The sequence below is a fragment of the Dendrobates tinctorius genome, unplaced genomic scaffold (genome assembly GCF_039654945.1).
Source record: "Dendrobates tinctorius isolate UK_male_01 unplaced genomic scaffold, ASM3965494v1 ptg000026l, whole genome shotgun sequence".
Taxonomy (NCBI): domain Eukaryota; kingdom Metazoa; phylum Chordata; class Amphibia; order Anura; family Dendrobatidae; genus Dendrobates; species Dendrobates tinctorius.
This window is the reverse complement of record NW_027361694.1, coordinates 2,422,048-2,438,012: the sequence shown is the minus strand read 5'-3', so window position 1 is coordinate 2,438,012 and position 15,965 is coordinate 2,422,048. Positions and strand designations below refer to the sequence as shown.

The following is a 15,965-nucleotide window of genomic DNA, read 5'->3' as shown; positions in this document are numbered from 1 at the left end:
AGTAGACTGTTAATCATGAAGGATTTTGGCTGCTTCTAAAAAGGGTTGTCTGGATGGTTGTCAGGATTCTCCTGTGCCAGGAATAGGTGGTCAATTAACCACAAGTAGACAACTTGCATACTTCCAGTCACATTCTGACTAGACTTTTCCTCTATAGCTCAATACACTTGCATTGAGCAAGCCCCATGTTTAGTCAGCACTTGATCGTGTTTATGTAAATCAGATACCTTCGGTCACACAATAGTCACTGGAGAATCCTAACAGCATGCAGTGCATGCGCTGTAAGGAGTCACAAGTCTGCATGCACATAGAGTCACTGCAGACTTGTACCCTGAGGCCAGACATCCCCTTTAAGATAAACAGAGAATTTGTTCATCTTGGATTGCTTATGTCTTTCAGTTTAAGGTTTAGCATTTCTCCATGAGTGTTCAGCCACATGAGAAAATATCAGAAAGAAGACGCAAATCACAATAATGTCCATAGGAAAAAAATATTTTATTTTTTAAGAACAAATTCAGTTTGAAACAGACGTGGAATGTGAAATTTTAGAGTTTTGTTGTCTGGTAGGGAAGGGGCTGCAGGGCTAAATACAATGTGAAACTAAAGCAAAAGTTGTAAACCTAGGGAAGGCTATCTCGTTTCTTAAAAAAAGGAAACAAATATTTAAAAACTCAGGCATAATACTGTGTTACTTACAAAATTGGACAAAAATTATTTTAAATAAATATTCATGGTACACAATTACGGCACATATATGCAGCAATTTGGCAACCTTTTTTACCTTTTCTTCCTCATTACAGTGCAAAGGGAAATGACACTGCCTTTAAACAAGCGGTAGCTAAATACATAGCAAAAATTCAATTTTATACAAAACATTTTGCTTAGACTTTGTAAAAAAATCCAACATTGCTCTATGTACACAATCTAGTTAAGAAAATCCATTTTCTGTCTTTTTTTTCCATGTGTAATTTTCTATATTAATATTTAAAAAGGTGAATAAGGCTACGGACACACCCCAAATCCAGATACAGTTCTCCACGTATTTACAGCATCTTCACTTTGACATAATGGTGCAAATTCCTAAGTCAGGTGACTAAGGATCATATGATCTCACAAGCAAGGCATTTACAGAAACTGAAAAAAAAAAAATATTCCAAACCTGAACCGACTTCTAAACAAAAGGGAACAGATTGAAGATTGTCATTCGGCGTCAGACACAAAACAGACAATAAAAGTAAAATGGTTTGACACTGTATGCAGGTTGATGCATTTGTGATTTCGACTTTCACAGCTTGAATTAAAGAGACGGACGTGGTCAATTTGTAAAAAAAATAAAGCGTCCTTTCTATAGCACATAGAATGACTTAAAAAAAAAATATTAAAAAAGAAGCGGCACCACAGAAGGATTAGTTCCTGGCAACTAAGGCTACTTTCACACTAGCGTCGTGTGACGTACGTCGCAATGCGCCGTTTTGGAGAAAAAACGCATCCTGCAAAGTTGCCCGCAGGATGCGTTTTTTCTCCATAGACTTGCATTAGCGACGCATTGCGACGTATGGCCACACGTCGCATCCATCGTGCGACGGATGCGTCGTGTTTTGGCGGCCGCGACGCACAAAAAAGTTACATATAACGTTTTTTTCTGCGTCGTGACCGCCATTTTTGACCGCGCATGTGCGGCCGAAACTCCGCCCCCTCCTCCCTGGACATTACAATGGGGCAGCGGATGCGTTGAAAAACTGCATCCGCTGCCCCCGTTGTGCAAATCTTTCACAACGTGCGTCGGTACGAAGGCCCGACGCATTGCGACAGGCCCGTACCGACGCTAGTGTGAAAGTAGCCTTAGTGAACCTACATAGTGAACAATTCTGTGCATCACACTCAATTGCTAGAAACGAAGATTTGTGGCATATGCCAACAAGGACTTGCCACCTTGCATTTGTTTAAATGACCACACAACTATTCCTTTGTGCCAATGTAATTTCCAGATCCAAGAATTAAAAAAGCAAAACAAAAAAAAAAGGATCAATCAGTCCTTTGACAGTTCTCCGTTGCAGGTGCTCCTTAGAGACTCGAGAACCTTAAAACGTTGTTACTAATTTTTTTTTCTTTCCAATTCAGAGAGCAAAGTGTTACCATAGAAACAGGACTGTGTTGATGATATCTGTTTTGCATAGCACATAAATGTAGGAGAAAGGAGGAAAAAAAAACACAGAAAGGGAAGATGGTGACGGGGGAGAAAGGTAGAAGAAAGGAAAACTAGGTATTGCGCTCTGTAACCTGCTGAAGTCTAGTAACGTTGTTGCATTAAGGCAAAAAGGAAATTCTAATGTCGAGAATGGCTGACACAACATCTTCTCATCTTTGTTACACGTATGATGCAGTAGCACTGATTTCCTGCTTTTTTGGGCTTGAACTTCCTAGTCTGCTCTTGTGTGAGACGCCTTGAGAGGGCTTTGTTATTTTCCTCTTTTTTTTTCTCACTATTGTTATTTTTGGACTACAGTTGTTTTCCTCCCGCCACAGAAGCGGCTTCCGACTCTGTTCTGTAAAGCCAACAGTTAAGCCTAAACTGTATTTCACATGTTCTGATGGGGCAGGCTGTGCAATATTAAATTATATATTAGTAAAATATTTTTTTTTTTTTACTATATATCCCCTGTGTGCTATACACCTATTAAATAAGTCTTTTTTTTAATTCTTTCCTGTTCTCCATACTAATAATTTATTTTATACCTAAGAACTGTAAAATGTTTGCCACATGTGCTTTTCTTTGAAATAAGAGCACCAGCGAAATGCCATGTCAGCTAAGATTCCTATGCTGCACTCCTCCGGGAAAGTATGACCACAAAGCAAAAGTGTCCAATCGTTCTGTAAGAGCCAGGTAACGTGGCTTTCTCAAAAATATACCAATGAGAAAAAAAGAAAAAAATTATTAAAGTGGACATGTGGAATATTTGCTCTGCTATGACCTCGATGGTCAGATTTGGCTTTCGGCTATTGAAAGCTTTTCCTAACTGAGGAATATTATGGTCAGTATAGCACCTGAGTCTGCTTCTAAATTCAGTCACAACAGACTAGGAGTTTCTTATAACATCCTCTTATTGCCTATATCTCCAACAGTCTAGCCTCATAGTCACTTACTATTGGCCTTCTCTACCTGCTTTTGCATTCGTCGTGAAGGTTTTCTGCAATTGGTATACTGCTATTACAGACAGAATTCCTTCAGCTGCAATCTTACTCCATTGCAATTCATTTGCCTCCTTAAACAAAGATATCAAAGTGCTCTGCTGCCTATAGGTTCCTGTTCCATGCCTTATTTCAGAGGCAGCAGCATTGAACCGCATTTAGCAGTTTATCCTATGGACGCCTGGACTTGCTGACAGTCTGACTTCTTTTGCTGGAAGGCTCTGTATTAGCAAATACAATTTCCATACTATATTACCCATTCGAGTGTGACTGTGGTAGAAATGGATGGAGCACGAGTCTACAAAGGTTAATGTTCCATTAGTGATATAGGAGGTGGAGTGAAGGAAGTTTAGTGTGAAGGATAAGAATCACCCTAGACAGAGAATATGAAACAGTGATGGACTAAAAGCAGAAAATGCGATTTTTTTTTTTGTGTTTTCTCGTAAGTCTTACACACACTACGCTGACAAATCCAGTATGCATTGAGAAAGCTAGTCGATGTGAAATCAAAAGATTGCATTTCAAGATAAATATTCTAAAGCATCCTTAAAATGCCTAAAATTAAAAACGTCTGTGATTCTGTCTATATTAACCTGGTTTTGTATACGCTTGGATGCCTGGTGCTCATGGCTTAAAAAGAGGGTGAACATGACCAGGGTATAGCTTTCAGAATGGGTATTTTGTCATAGTCTTCCAGCTCGTAGTAAGCACTTTTCACAGGAACTATCAGATCCCATAAGCTGTGCAGCTCAAAGAGGCATTCTCTGAAGAAAGGTTTTCACTTGTGCCTGGTCCCCAATGCAAGTCCATTTCTTTGCATAAGGAATCACCGAAAAAACCACATCAGGAAGCAATGGACCTTGCTTGTCCTTAATATTGTCATAAGGTACCACCACTATCCTCAGACCTTGTAGTAAATATTTGCTGGACTCTGTGGTGGCATTTCTTGCACAATGTAAACAGGATGTCCATAATCTCCGCTGACCTTTTCATAATGGGGGCAGAAAACACTGTCTGCAGTCCTTAGAGGGATGATAATGTCACTTGGCTCTGAACCATTATTATTGCCACTGCGCTTTGGTGTGGCTAATGTACTAAGGGACAAAGTTGTCGTATGTTGAGGTGAATGCTTTCTGTGTCGTCTTCTGTATTTCAACAAAAGCACCACTAAAGTGATTATGATGACGATGAAGATGATGCACCCTGAAGCAATCCCTGCAAATAAGGCCACCTCGGATCCTATGATACTCGTATGTCCAGAGTTTTTGCCGTCTGTGCTAGAACCTAGGGAGAAAGAAATCCAAACATTAGGTTCCTTGAATAAATGAGTTCCTATTGCATATGGCCATCATGATCATAATTAATTCTCTACAGAATTCCTACAATAAACTGGCTCTCTTCTGAACTCTGACAAAGCAATTCCCCTTATAGGTAGCGAAATGCAAACGCAATCAATATTAAACAAGACTTTGTGTCTCATAATCTTATTTCTATGCTGATGTTCAACCACATTGTTTCTTTTATGAACATCCATTAACCAAGACAGCCAGACTGGATGCTGTGCGTCTCTTCTAGCAATTGCTGGACGTACTGTTACTATATTACACTATAGAAATCCCCAGAGGAGTTGCCCTAATAGTAGGAAACATTATCTTATTGTGCTTCGCTGATTAACCAGTTTAGTGCCTGAGGGAGCTAAAGCCAAGTTCCTGTATCCTGATGCAAGTGTCAGCATTCACTCTAGCCAAGGTCTCAATGCAGAACAAGAAGCCATCTACCCTCATGAAGACTAAAAGTTAATGTGCAACACAGTAGAAATATTAATGATTCAGCTTATGCAATACACAATTAACTAAACAAATGACTGCACATCTGGCAGGCAATAAAAAGTGTCACATTGAACAGTTTGATATTCTGTGCTCTCAGCACATTAGGAATTAATTAGTATAATAAGCACATAGAACATAATGAGCACAATAGGGGATATTATGGATGCGCACATGGCGAGCGACTCCTCCCACTTTTCACATCAGCGGGTCATGCCTCACCATACGTTACTATGATTACTCCTAAAACATCCATACATATGGCATCATTGAAGCCATCCTACACTTATCATTTATATTCTAAAGCAAATAAAATGTAGCCATAAAATCCATTTATTATTGCACTTAATCATTAGACAGCAACTGGGACATATTGGAAACATTTAGATTAATGCAGATCAAAATATAGAAGTTTATTTTTCACATGTAATAACATGAACTACTTTCTGGATCTGCTTGATCTCTAAATATAGAAATAGAGGTATTCTGGGAGAGTACGATATTCCTGTCTGTACTGTCAATGTTAAAAGCTCCCAATCTCAAAAGTGATCTCTTGCTGGGATAATAGTATATAACACTAGAATACAGAAGGTTGGAACAATAAAAAAAAAATTCAGTGTATTCTGACAGACATGCATGCAGAAGAATGACAATAGAAAGCTAGGTAGACAGATGTGGTTAGAACAAGAGCATTTTTACATGCGGCACTGAGACTTACTTGCAGGGCTGTTGACAAATGGACTAGTGGTTGAGCTTTTTCCATTTGAGCCAGCCTGTTCATCTGGACGTTTAGATGGATCAGAATTTGAATTGGAACCTGGAGAGTCAGGATCTAAAGAGATAAAAATGGTAAAGTTATATTACAGAAGAATTTGTACAGAAAAAAAAAAAAAGACTTGCGCAAGAACACAAAGGAGCAAGAGCAAAAATTTCCCTTTAAGAAATCATGCAACGCAAGTTATTTTAGATGCTGAGATTGTAAGGCCATCTGCAGAAACTATAGGGATTCTCACAGTTGGCAAGCAAAGCTCAGCAAATGACATTTCAATTTAACAGAGTGAGTTGATTGACTACTAAACCAAGGTCTAATTAGAAATATTATTCATTCTTGACACTTAATCGGTTATCTATATGTGAAGTCTCAACGACGTGTATATAGATTATGTTATAAATAATAAAGCTGCTGAAACAATATTTAACGGAAGCAAAGGCATAAGCAAGATTAATATTCATCTATTTAGGTACATGCCTAAGAATTGGGTAAAACACTACAATGTCTGAGGTCTATATCTACGGGAAGGAGGAACGGTCAGGGCACTCTATATAACACCTTTATGACTAGGAGGAAATACATTCTCAACCGTATACCTTTACCCGAAAATGTATATTTTTTTGGGTAATTATAATTTTTAAGGTCTATGGCCAACTGCCTAAAGGTGCCCATAAAAGAGATAGCCGTCTCTCCCAACTGCCCCTAGCATGAGCACTGGGCTCAGTAGTGTTTTCAATGTGAAGAAAGCTGCTGGCACACTCCTCTGGCGGCAGCTTATTGCCTCTAAAGACAAAAGGGAACTGACATTTCTGTTTAAATTGCTTGAGCTTTTTCTCCCAAAAATGACCTGGAGTACAGTTCAGAGACTCCTATACACATTAGAAGGTTGGCCGGTTATACAAAATACAGCAGGTTTGTCCAGCTTTAATGTGTATGGGGGCCCTAAAGAAGCATGTTAAGCATTTATATATAAAAAAAAAAAATTTAGCAAGCAGGTTTTTAAGCAAAAAAGGAGTCCACTTAGAGAGTCCAAAATAGGATAAAGAAAAAGTTGCATCAGCTACAAGTTAAAAATCATAAAGAGAATGCCATAGGGAAGTTTGTGGTTTGGTACCGTGTTAGCCATTAGAAAAAAAATATATAAAGTGCTCTCAGTGAGAGAAAAAATAGGAATCTTGTGGGTGTGATACCTTTTATTGGCTAACAAAATATAGTGAATGATGTTACAAAGCAAGCTTTCGGGACTGCTTACGTCCCTTCATCAGAGCACTTTATATAGGGAAGTTTCTCACCTTGCCCAACTTTCATAAGGATCTTCATGGCTTTAGTTACACATACACCTCCTTGCTGGTTATTCACACCTTCTAAAGAGCCATTTGATGTAGCTGCAGAGAAACAGGTAACAAAATGGTTAAAACATTCTGTATTGTATACATTGCACAGATGCATGGTCTGTTAATTGTCTACAGTCCACTGCAAACTAATGACCATTTGATCCCAGAGTCACAAAACACTGTAAATTCTAATCTGGGGGAATTGAAGTCTTCCACCTGGAATTGCTGATTTAAAGTGTTTTCCCACATTTGTGCCATTTATTATATTGTGTAAATAAGATCAGGAAATTGCATGGATGGTGTAATGTATCAAGTAATTGTTGCCATTAAGATTAGTTAGCTGGCTCCTGTCACACCAATCACAGAACATTTCATCATATGATTTTGTGCTCAAAAAAACACATAGGATATAGGATTTTGATTAACACGCTCAGTCAGGTTCTTATGGCCACAAGGGCCTATGTTACACATCAAAGGGCTTCTGGCAAACTAAAAAATGTGGTCAAATTTACTTTTTTTATCGTAAAGCTGGCCACAGTCATGCTTATTTATTTTCTTTTTTCTATTGGCCATCAGTTCAGGATACCCCATAAACATGTTTGGCTTTATTGTTTTTTCAATATAGAGGATATAAACAAGCTTACCTGCATGGCTGGACATAATCAAATGGGTTGGCCACTACTAGGACAACCTCTTAAATACTATATTCATCCTTGCATAATAAAAATATCTTATACACCTTTCACATGCTCGTGTTGGGTCTCCCCTGGTTCGCGTGACATTGTTATGCCTCGTGAGCCCTACAGCTAATCAGTTAGGCTCTCGTTTCTTTGAGATGAACCTTGGATGTGTGAGCGTTGCAGCCCATTAGCGCCTGCTGATGTGCTGCGGGGCTCAAGAGGCATTACAATGCAACGTGGGTCTTGGAGCGACCTGTCGCCAACATCTCTGAAACGCAGCTGGTACAGCAGACGAGTATACGATGCCTTTATTTTACAAGGGGTATACAGTATTTAAGAAGGGGTTGTCTGATTAGTGAACAACCAATTTAAGCATAATCCTTGTTTCCCTGAAAACTAGCCATACACGAGTCCGACAGGGCCAGCTGATTATCTCATGGTAATGAGGGTGCCCCCCCCAAAGACAGATGTTTGGAAAGATCATCAGAGGCTCCCAGAATAATTTACTAGATCTAGTCTTGCATAACCCGATAATCACTACAAGCCTTTATCTCATAGTGACATCCCTGGTTTGTGAATAAAACTGTAATTTGTATTTTTCACACACTCACACAATACTTTGGCTCTAGAAAGACGCTTACTCCGCATCCACTAATTGTCCAGACATTCCATTGTATGAGTACAGCATGTTTGTACCACCCATCCATCTATTGTACACATGACGCTATCTCTCACAAAGTCTATAAATCTCTCTTTACCTTGTCTGTATGTGCACTTGCATGTACAACAAACAAGTCCAGATTGGATTTGCTTTTTTCCCATTAACAGAGTCATTCCAATGTCTCCCTCTAAAACCCTCTCAAACTTTTTCCTATTCCAAGCCCTCCTTTAAGGAAAGGAAAAAAAAAGCGATAGTAATCTAATCTATGAGTACATCTGACAGCGTGACACTAGAACACAAGGCTCACAAAATAATGGAGACATAGGTTTTTTTTTAGCGGAAACAAAAATCAATAGCAAGCAGCAGCCCTAGACATAAATCAAATGTGTCTTTGATAAAAGTGTTTTTTTTTTTTTTTACAACCTATTTGCCGATGTACTGGCAAGCAAGATAGAGAAGAAATAGGTGTGGAGAAAGTAAAAGCCGTGCTGGAGCTATGCTGAAGCATTTTTTTTTTTAATTGTAAGAAAAGCTGCAGGGTGCCCTGTTCTTTGTCAGCAACAAAATGTATTTACTATTGAAAAGAGTCTTGCATCTTGTGCAAAGCTGTCAATCGCGGATTATAGTGGAAGATGGCGACTGGCTAGCTAGTGTGCGGCACGGGAGGAGTTAATACAACACAACATTTTGTAACAAAATGGAACACACCTATAGAATAGCTGATTATAGAAGCGTCAGGATCTAATTCCAGCTAGGAGCCTCATGTAATAGAATGCCAACATAAATCTGACTCAAGGAAGCATTTCTCTATTTGCAAAGAATTCGGCTTCAGAATTAGAAACCGCAGCTCCCGCTAAGCAGTTTTGTCATATTAGTGCATGTTACTTTAGTATTACTATTATTTAATTTTTAATGCAGCATTTCATGAGGGCCTTTGTGTCGAGTAATTTTGCATGTCACAGTCTTTTTCTTGCAAGATCTCTTCGAGGTTCCGAAAATAGCTCTGGGCACTGCAAAGCTCATCCTCAAAATGAAGCGTTATCTGGTCGCATAGCAAAAGGCCAAAGCCACATTACACCCTTAATTAAAACTGACTACTTGTAACAACCTCTGTAGGGAAATTCAGAACACCAGCAATTTGGATGAATTCCTTTGCTTCCTTTTCAAGGCACAATAAAGGCTTTTTTTATTAAGCAAACACATGAAATGACTGGAAGGCCTTTCTGATATTGAAGGGGTATTCTCTGTGGCCATTTTGTATTCTAAGCAGATGACAATGACATTTAAAGCAAACTCTTTATATCGAATAGACAAATCACCATAGAAACTACCAAAGAGAGCAGCTATTAGGCGACCATATTTACATTTCAGACATTATAATGTTAATAAAAGGTATCAAGAGTCATGCCAGAACATTCCAACAGGATTAGCTTTGCCTCCAGTCCTACAAAAACATTGCATTTTATTTGGGAATTATTCAGTAAAAATTTTACTTTGCTTTCTAGCTCATTTTATTTCCTAAATCTGTCTGAAGAGGGGCTGCAGGTCCATATCACTGAGGTATAAATGAAGTTCTAATTCAGATTAGTTTTGAAAGTGTTTGTTCACCTTTTATAGGTTTTATAACATCACATCAGTTATCTTATACTAGTCCTGGGTTACATGTGGCTGCATTGTAGCTCACAGTGGGACTCATATCTATATGATACATCCATAAGCAGTAGGATGAAGAGGTATTCACATCTCGCTAGGGTATGCCCTCACTTCATGACCAGTGGAGAACCAACCACTGAGATTCCATGTGGTATTCCCTCACTTTATGGCTTATGAAGATTAAACCACTGAATTCCCAGAAGATCCTGCCAGGATATGCCATCACATCAAAGTTAGTGGAATTCCATCCACTGGAATCACAGGGGATCTCCCAGGATATGCCCTCATTTCATGGCTGATGATGATCATACCACTGAGATACCAGTCGATCTTGCCAGTATATGCCCTCAAATGGTTGGTGGAAATCTAACCACTGGCAGTGGGATCTTGGAATCTCCCCAGGATATGTCTTCACTTCATGGATGTTGGAGATACAACTGATATCCCAGCGGATCTAGAGAATAATGGTGCTACACGATGTCTGCAGAGCCTTCAGTCCTAGGACTGGTAGAGATCCCAGTGTATCTCACTAGGATATGCCCTGACATCATGGTTAGTAAAGATCCAACCACATGGAACCCAGAGGATCTCACCAGGATATGGCCTCACATCATGGTTGGTGGAGATCCAACCTTTGGGATCATAGCAGAGCACGTCAGGATACTGCATGACTTCATGGTTGTTGGGAGATCCAAACACTGGGATCTCAGCAGACCTAAATAACACCAGTGATACATGATCACTGCAAAGATTTTAGTCACAGGATCGCTGGAGATACCAGAAGTTGAATAGGCTTCAAGCCATAAAGTAACATCATATCCTAGTGACAGGATACCCTTTTAATTATATCACTTTATGAAAATATTAAAAAGAATGTAACACCAAGGTTACAAGCACGTAGATGAGATTCAGCTGCTAACCTTCTACCTCCTAGTGTCATATTTGAGAATTTTGAGAAGAAATATTTGTTTGAATTGTTTAGAAACCATTTTGCATGTTCTTAATACTGTACATTTATTGGATTTTGTTACAATTTAGATGTTTGAAAAGTGTGTACATTTTTTCAAAAAGCTCATTTAAAGCTGAAATGAATTAGTCATTTGCGATGATGCAGCAGCAGCATTCGCTTAGAAATGTCAGACCTAAATGGATCTTGAGAATACCCATATTAGTTTTTCAATGACGGATATATCACAGTGCACGCTCAATAGCTTTTACCTCATTCAAAGAAAGGAAAAAAAGAAGAAAGCTCTAATAACTCAACACATTAGGAAGAGATTTGACCAATTTGTGCTATGGTTTCAGTGGATTGGGTTTTTGTCTCCATAATAAAATCAACTTTAATTTCCTGCCATTTAAAAGGGAATTAATAATCCCGACTTCTTGTTTTTACAAATGCAATAGCCAAAAAACTTAAATAGGGGAGGCAAAATGGAATGTGCAATTTCTAGTGCCCGAGGCTGAAAGCTGTTCCTACTTTAAGAGCATTTACTCCAATTATTTTATCATTTGCTCTTGGTTTTTGTTGTCCTAGGAACAAAGTGCTACTGAATTTTTAATTTATGGTGCATGGTGTGAATGTTAACATGAGAAATGTAGGATCTCCTTCTTAATAAAGGTAATGATGCCTAATGTTCTCATTAAGTTTTAAGGGCCATTTGATGGTGAGAATATAGAATAGATGTGTGATATGCATTTTCCCAGTTGTGAACCTTTGTATGTATAGCTTAGTCTCTGTTTCTGGACTGTAAAGTTCTATAGAAAGTCTAAATAAACTCTGATTGCACTTGAGAAGGACGTTAAACTTGCTGGCAATTGCTTAGTGTGTTGCTCAGCCAATCACAGACTGGTTACCAGTTCTACAACAGATGTATTGCTCTTGATAACATATGGCACAGCTTGGTGACTTGTCATACATACCCCCCCACTGACAATGAGAAGGTGAATGTTTCACCATCTGCTGTACATTTGGCACATCAACTCTGATGCCAATACCTTTTGTCCCCAGCATGAGGAGAAGCAACAGATCAAACTAGAATAAGACACTAGTTACCTGTTGGTCCAATGCTAGGATAAAAATTGCCGTATGTGCAGGACAGTGGTGTCAGAGTCGTGGAGTTGGAGTCGGTGTCCATTTTGGTGAAGTCGGAATAAAATGGACAGACTCAGACTCCTAAAATATATAATAAATTGGTACAGTAGTTTAATGCAGTATGTTATGTATATTTTTTAATAAGAATTTGGGAAAGTTATGAAATATTCTATAAATGTCTGTTCTGTTCCTGAGCTAAGGATCTCGGCTTTTAGTGGAGACGAATCTGTGCTGCACTTTATGTACATGCTCAGTTGTGACCAGTAGGGATGAGCGATATTGCCCGATATCATATCGGAATTCCGATTTCCGATATTGAAAAAATATCGGATATCGGAATTTCCAATTTCAATGCAAGTCAATGGGAGAAAAAAATCGGAATTACAAAATGACCACTACAGTGCTATATAATGGATAAAATGGAGGGGAAACACCTCAGGATAATCGGGAAGGAGTTTGCAGAGGCAGAGGTGCAAAAAAAAAAATCGCTAGAAAAATGCACAGAGCGAAAGCTGTAGCAGGAAAACTGGTCACCATCTTCATAACAGCGGTGTTTTTTCTTTGGGTTAGGATTAGTTGGGGTAGGGTTAGAGTTTATGGTTAGTAGGGTAAGGTTTAGGGTTAGTAGGGTTAGGGTTATGGTTAGGGTTAGTAGGGTTAGGGTTAGTTAGGGTTATGCTATGGATAGTAGGGTTAGGGTTATGCTTATGGTTAGTAGGGTTAGGGGATAGGGTTTAGGGTTAGAGTTAGGGGTTAGGGTTAGCTAGGGTTAGGGTTATGCTTATGGTTAGTAGGGTTAGGGTTAGTGGTTAGGGTTATGGTTAGTAGAGTTAGGGGTTAGGGTTAGGGTTATGCTTATGGTTAGTAGGGTTAGGGTTATTAGGGTTAGGGGTTATGGTTAGTAGGGTTAGGGGTTATGCTTATGGTTAGTAGGGTTAGGGGTTAAGGTTAGTAGGGTTAGAGTTAGGGGTTATGGTTAGTAGGGTTAGGATTAGTAGGGTTATGGTTAGGGGTTAGGGTTAGTAGAGCCAGGGTTTACGGTTAGGGTTATGCTTATAGTTAGTAGGGTTAGGGTTTACGGTTATGCTTATGGTTAGCAGGGTTAGGGGCTAGGGTTAGGGTTTAGGGTTAGGGGTTAGTGGTTAGGGTTAGTGGTAAGGGTTAGGGATAGATAGGGTTAGTTATTTTACATTATTAAATTAAAACTGCCAGTGGTGGTGTCAATATGCCCTTTGACTGACATGTGTCTGCGTTCAGCTCACCTTGCTTTGCAGGGAGTTTCCAGGAGCACCACGTGGAGGAACGGATACACTCCCTTTAAACCATGCTTAGTCTTCTTCTGCTTTCCGATTTCCGATGTGAAAAAAATATCGGAATCTGAAATCAGAATTCCAATATCGCAAATATCGGGCCAATTTCCGATATTTCAATATCGGAAAGCTCATCCCTAGTGACCAGTGATGTGAAGTCCGAGTCGGAAGTCAGGGAAATTGATGAGTCGCAGGTTTGGCTTACTGGCTCCACAGCCTATATATCTTGGGCAGGAGTGTTAAGGTTTGACTATACATTAATGCAATATGAGTATAAATAATTTTAACTTTGTTGAAGGATTTCAAGTACCATTAGCAGACTTCTGTATTTCCTGTTTGGTTTCCGCTAGGCTCAAAAAAAAAAAAAAAAATAGCATCTCTGTAAATTTGAGGTACTAAAATACTTCACTTTCATGGAAATTGTTAGCTGGCGGTATTTTATCTATAAACCTTTGGTTTGAAAAAAAGGCTTTAACTTGCCGCAACGTTGCCACATCTTGTTTCTATGTATTTTCAAAGGATGGAACACAAGCTAAGTTTTTCCATGAAAGTGAAGTAGTCCGGTGCCTCGGATTTCTTGAGATACAAGCTGTTAAGTTATTTTCTTGGAAACAAAGTCTACAACATCTTAAGAAAATGTGACACTAAACGGAATCATGATTCCAAGCAAATTCTCAAAGGTTATTCAACCAATTTGCCCCTGGAAAGTTGTCTATAGACATTCTCAGAATGGGTTTGTCCACACATAAGTATCTGACCCACAAAACAAAGCATCTGTTCTGTTGATCAGTGTATTCGGTTTGATTAAAGGGTGTATTCTCCATGCCATTAGGCATATCATTGCTAGGTGTATGGACAATGGCATCGAAAGCAATGGATGTCAACCTGCTACTTTCCTAGCTCTTCTGTTTGGAACACATGGCTCATGTCTGCTAACTCTTTACTGTATCTGTCTATATATCAGCTCCCTTTAGTGCTAGAAATGCTAACTCAAATTGAAAAGCTATTGAATCAGCAGCTAAAACAGAAGCAGCAGGCACAATCTGTTTCTGGCTATGATTTTTATACAGTCCCCATGGAAGGGAAGTAATATTACATTTTAATATGTCTTCATTTGATTGTTATTACCCTGCCTCCCAGGAGACTAAGCTGCTGCATAGATCTTGGATGATTTTGGCCTCTCAAGACAGTAACACTGCACTAATCACACAGAGCCCTGAGCTGGCTGGCTTTTTACTTCTACATACATTCTCACTGACGTGGGCTGAAGAAAATGCAGCAATAACAGCCAAACCCCATCCTCGGCAGCAGACTATTGTATCATAGATAGCTGAAGACAGAGTATTTGTTTTCTAATTACGTCTAGAATGTCGTTTTTCCTTCATTCTGCTCGCACTATGTGGTAATTTAATCATAGCGCGCAATGAATTACCTGAGAGTTTTTAAAGCCTAGTTAAACAAATATTCATTCCTCTAGTCATATCCATTTGGGCTTTGCAAGAGGAGGTAAGTAATAAACATCCCTCGTCTCAGTAAAAAGAAAAAAAAAAAAAAATCTATTCTACTCTGTAAAACTGAAAAAAAAAAAAACAAAAAAAAAAAAAGAGAGAGAGAAAGCCTTTAGAATTGCACATTATTAAGAAGCAATCCTTATTGCGAGCTGTACTTGATCTAATGTCCGCTTCACAGGATTATCAAGCTCATAGCTCTATTATCAGAGAAAATCCTTTGGCGGCAGGACCATGCTAGCATGCTCTGCCTCCTCTCAATTGTCTGCTTGCCTTACAGTGCATTCTGCTGGACTGTCTTTGCAGCCTGTGTATTACTCTATACCGTATGTGACCAGGCGACATCAGGAGTTAATGCAGTGTCACTTTGTCACCAATTTGATAATCCATGTCTCTATATTTACGGTATATATCTACAGCAGCAGCAAGAAACCTTTGTTCCCCAGGGGTCAGACTTTGCATAGGGTCTATAGTGTCTTAATGGCAATAGTCTAAAATATTAAAAAGAAGCTGAGCGCATGATCCCTTGCTTGGACGGAATTATTCTAAGGTGCCTTACTTAGCCAAGGCTGACATACAAGTCATAATGGTCAAAATAAAATTAGAAAGCAGAAATGTAAAAGCACAGTAAAATCACAGAGAACTTGATGCCAGGGTAAGTCACGATATACTATAACTAAACAGATATGTAGGGGTCGGAAAATGCAGCAATAGTGCATTCACTAGGATTCTCAGAAAAGAGAGTATAATTATTAGTCCACCATTTAGTTCATTTTCATTTTTAATATTTGACCTATAAACACGTACGTGAAAAAATGGTACCGGTATCATTTTGCATCAGTGTGTCATTCGTGTGTCCATTTTTACCATCAGTTTACTGTCTGTCAGTGTATGGTGTAATCATTTTACCAATGTGTCAGTGTACAGTCTGCACCCATTT

At 39.0% G+C, this 15,965-nt stretch overlaps 1 protein-coding gene across 1 annotated transcript in view; it reads right to left on the bottom strand.

Annotated features, from left to right (window-relative positions):
* Positions 1-476: 476 nt before the first annotated feature.
* EFNB2 (ephrin B2) overlaps positions 477-15,965 on the bottom strand; it is a 53,587-nt gene continuing 38,098 nt past the window's right edge. The window contains exons 3-5 of the mRNA XM_073569476.1: positions 7,080-7,172; positions 5,734-5,847; positions 477-4,473 (exon numbers count right to left, since the gene is read on the bottom strand). Coding sequence (XP_073425577.1) covers positions 4,091-4,473; positions 5,734-5,847; positions 7,080-7,172 — 590 coding nt within the window. The 3' untranslated portion in view covers positions 477-4,090. The remainder of the gene's footprint in view (positions 4,474-5,733; positions 5,848-7,079; positions 7,173-15,965) is intronic.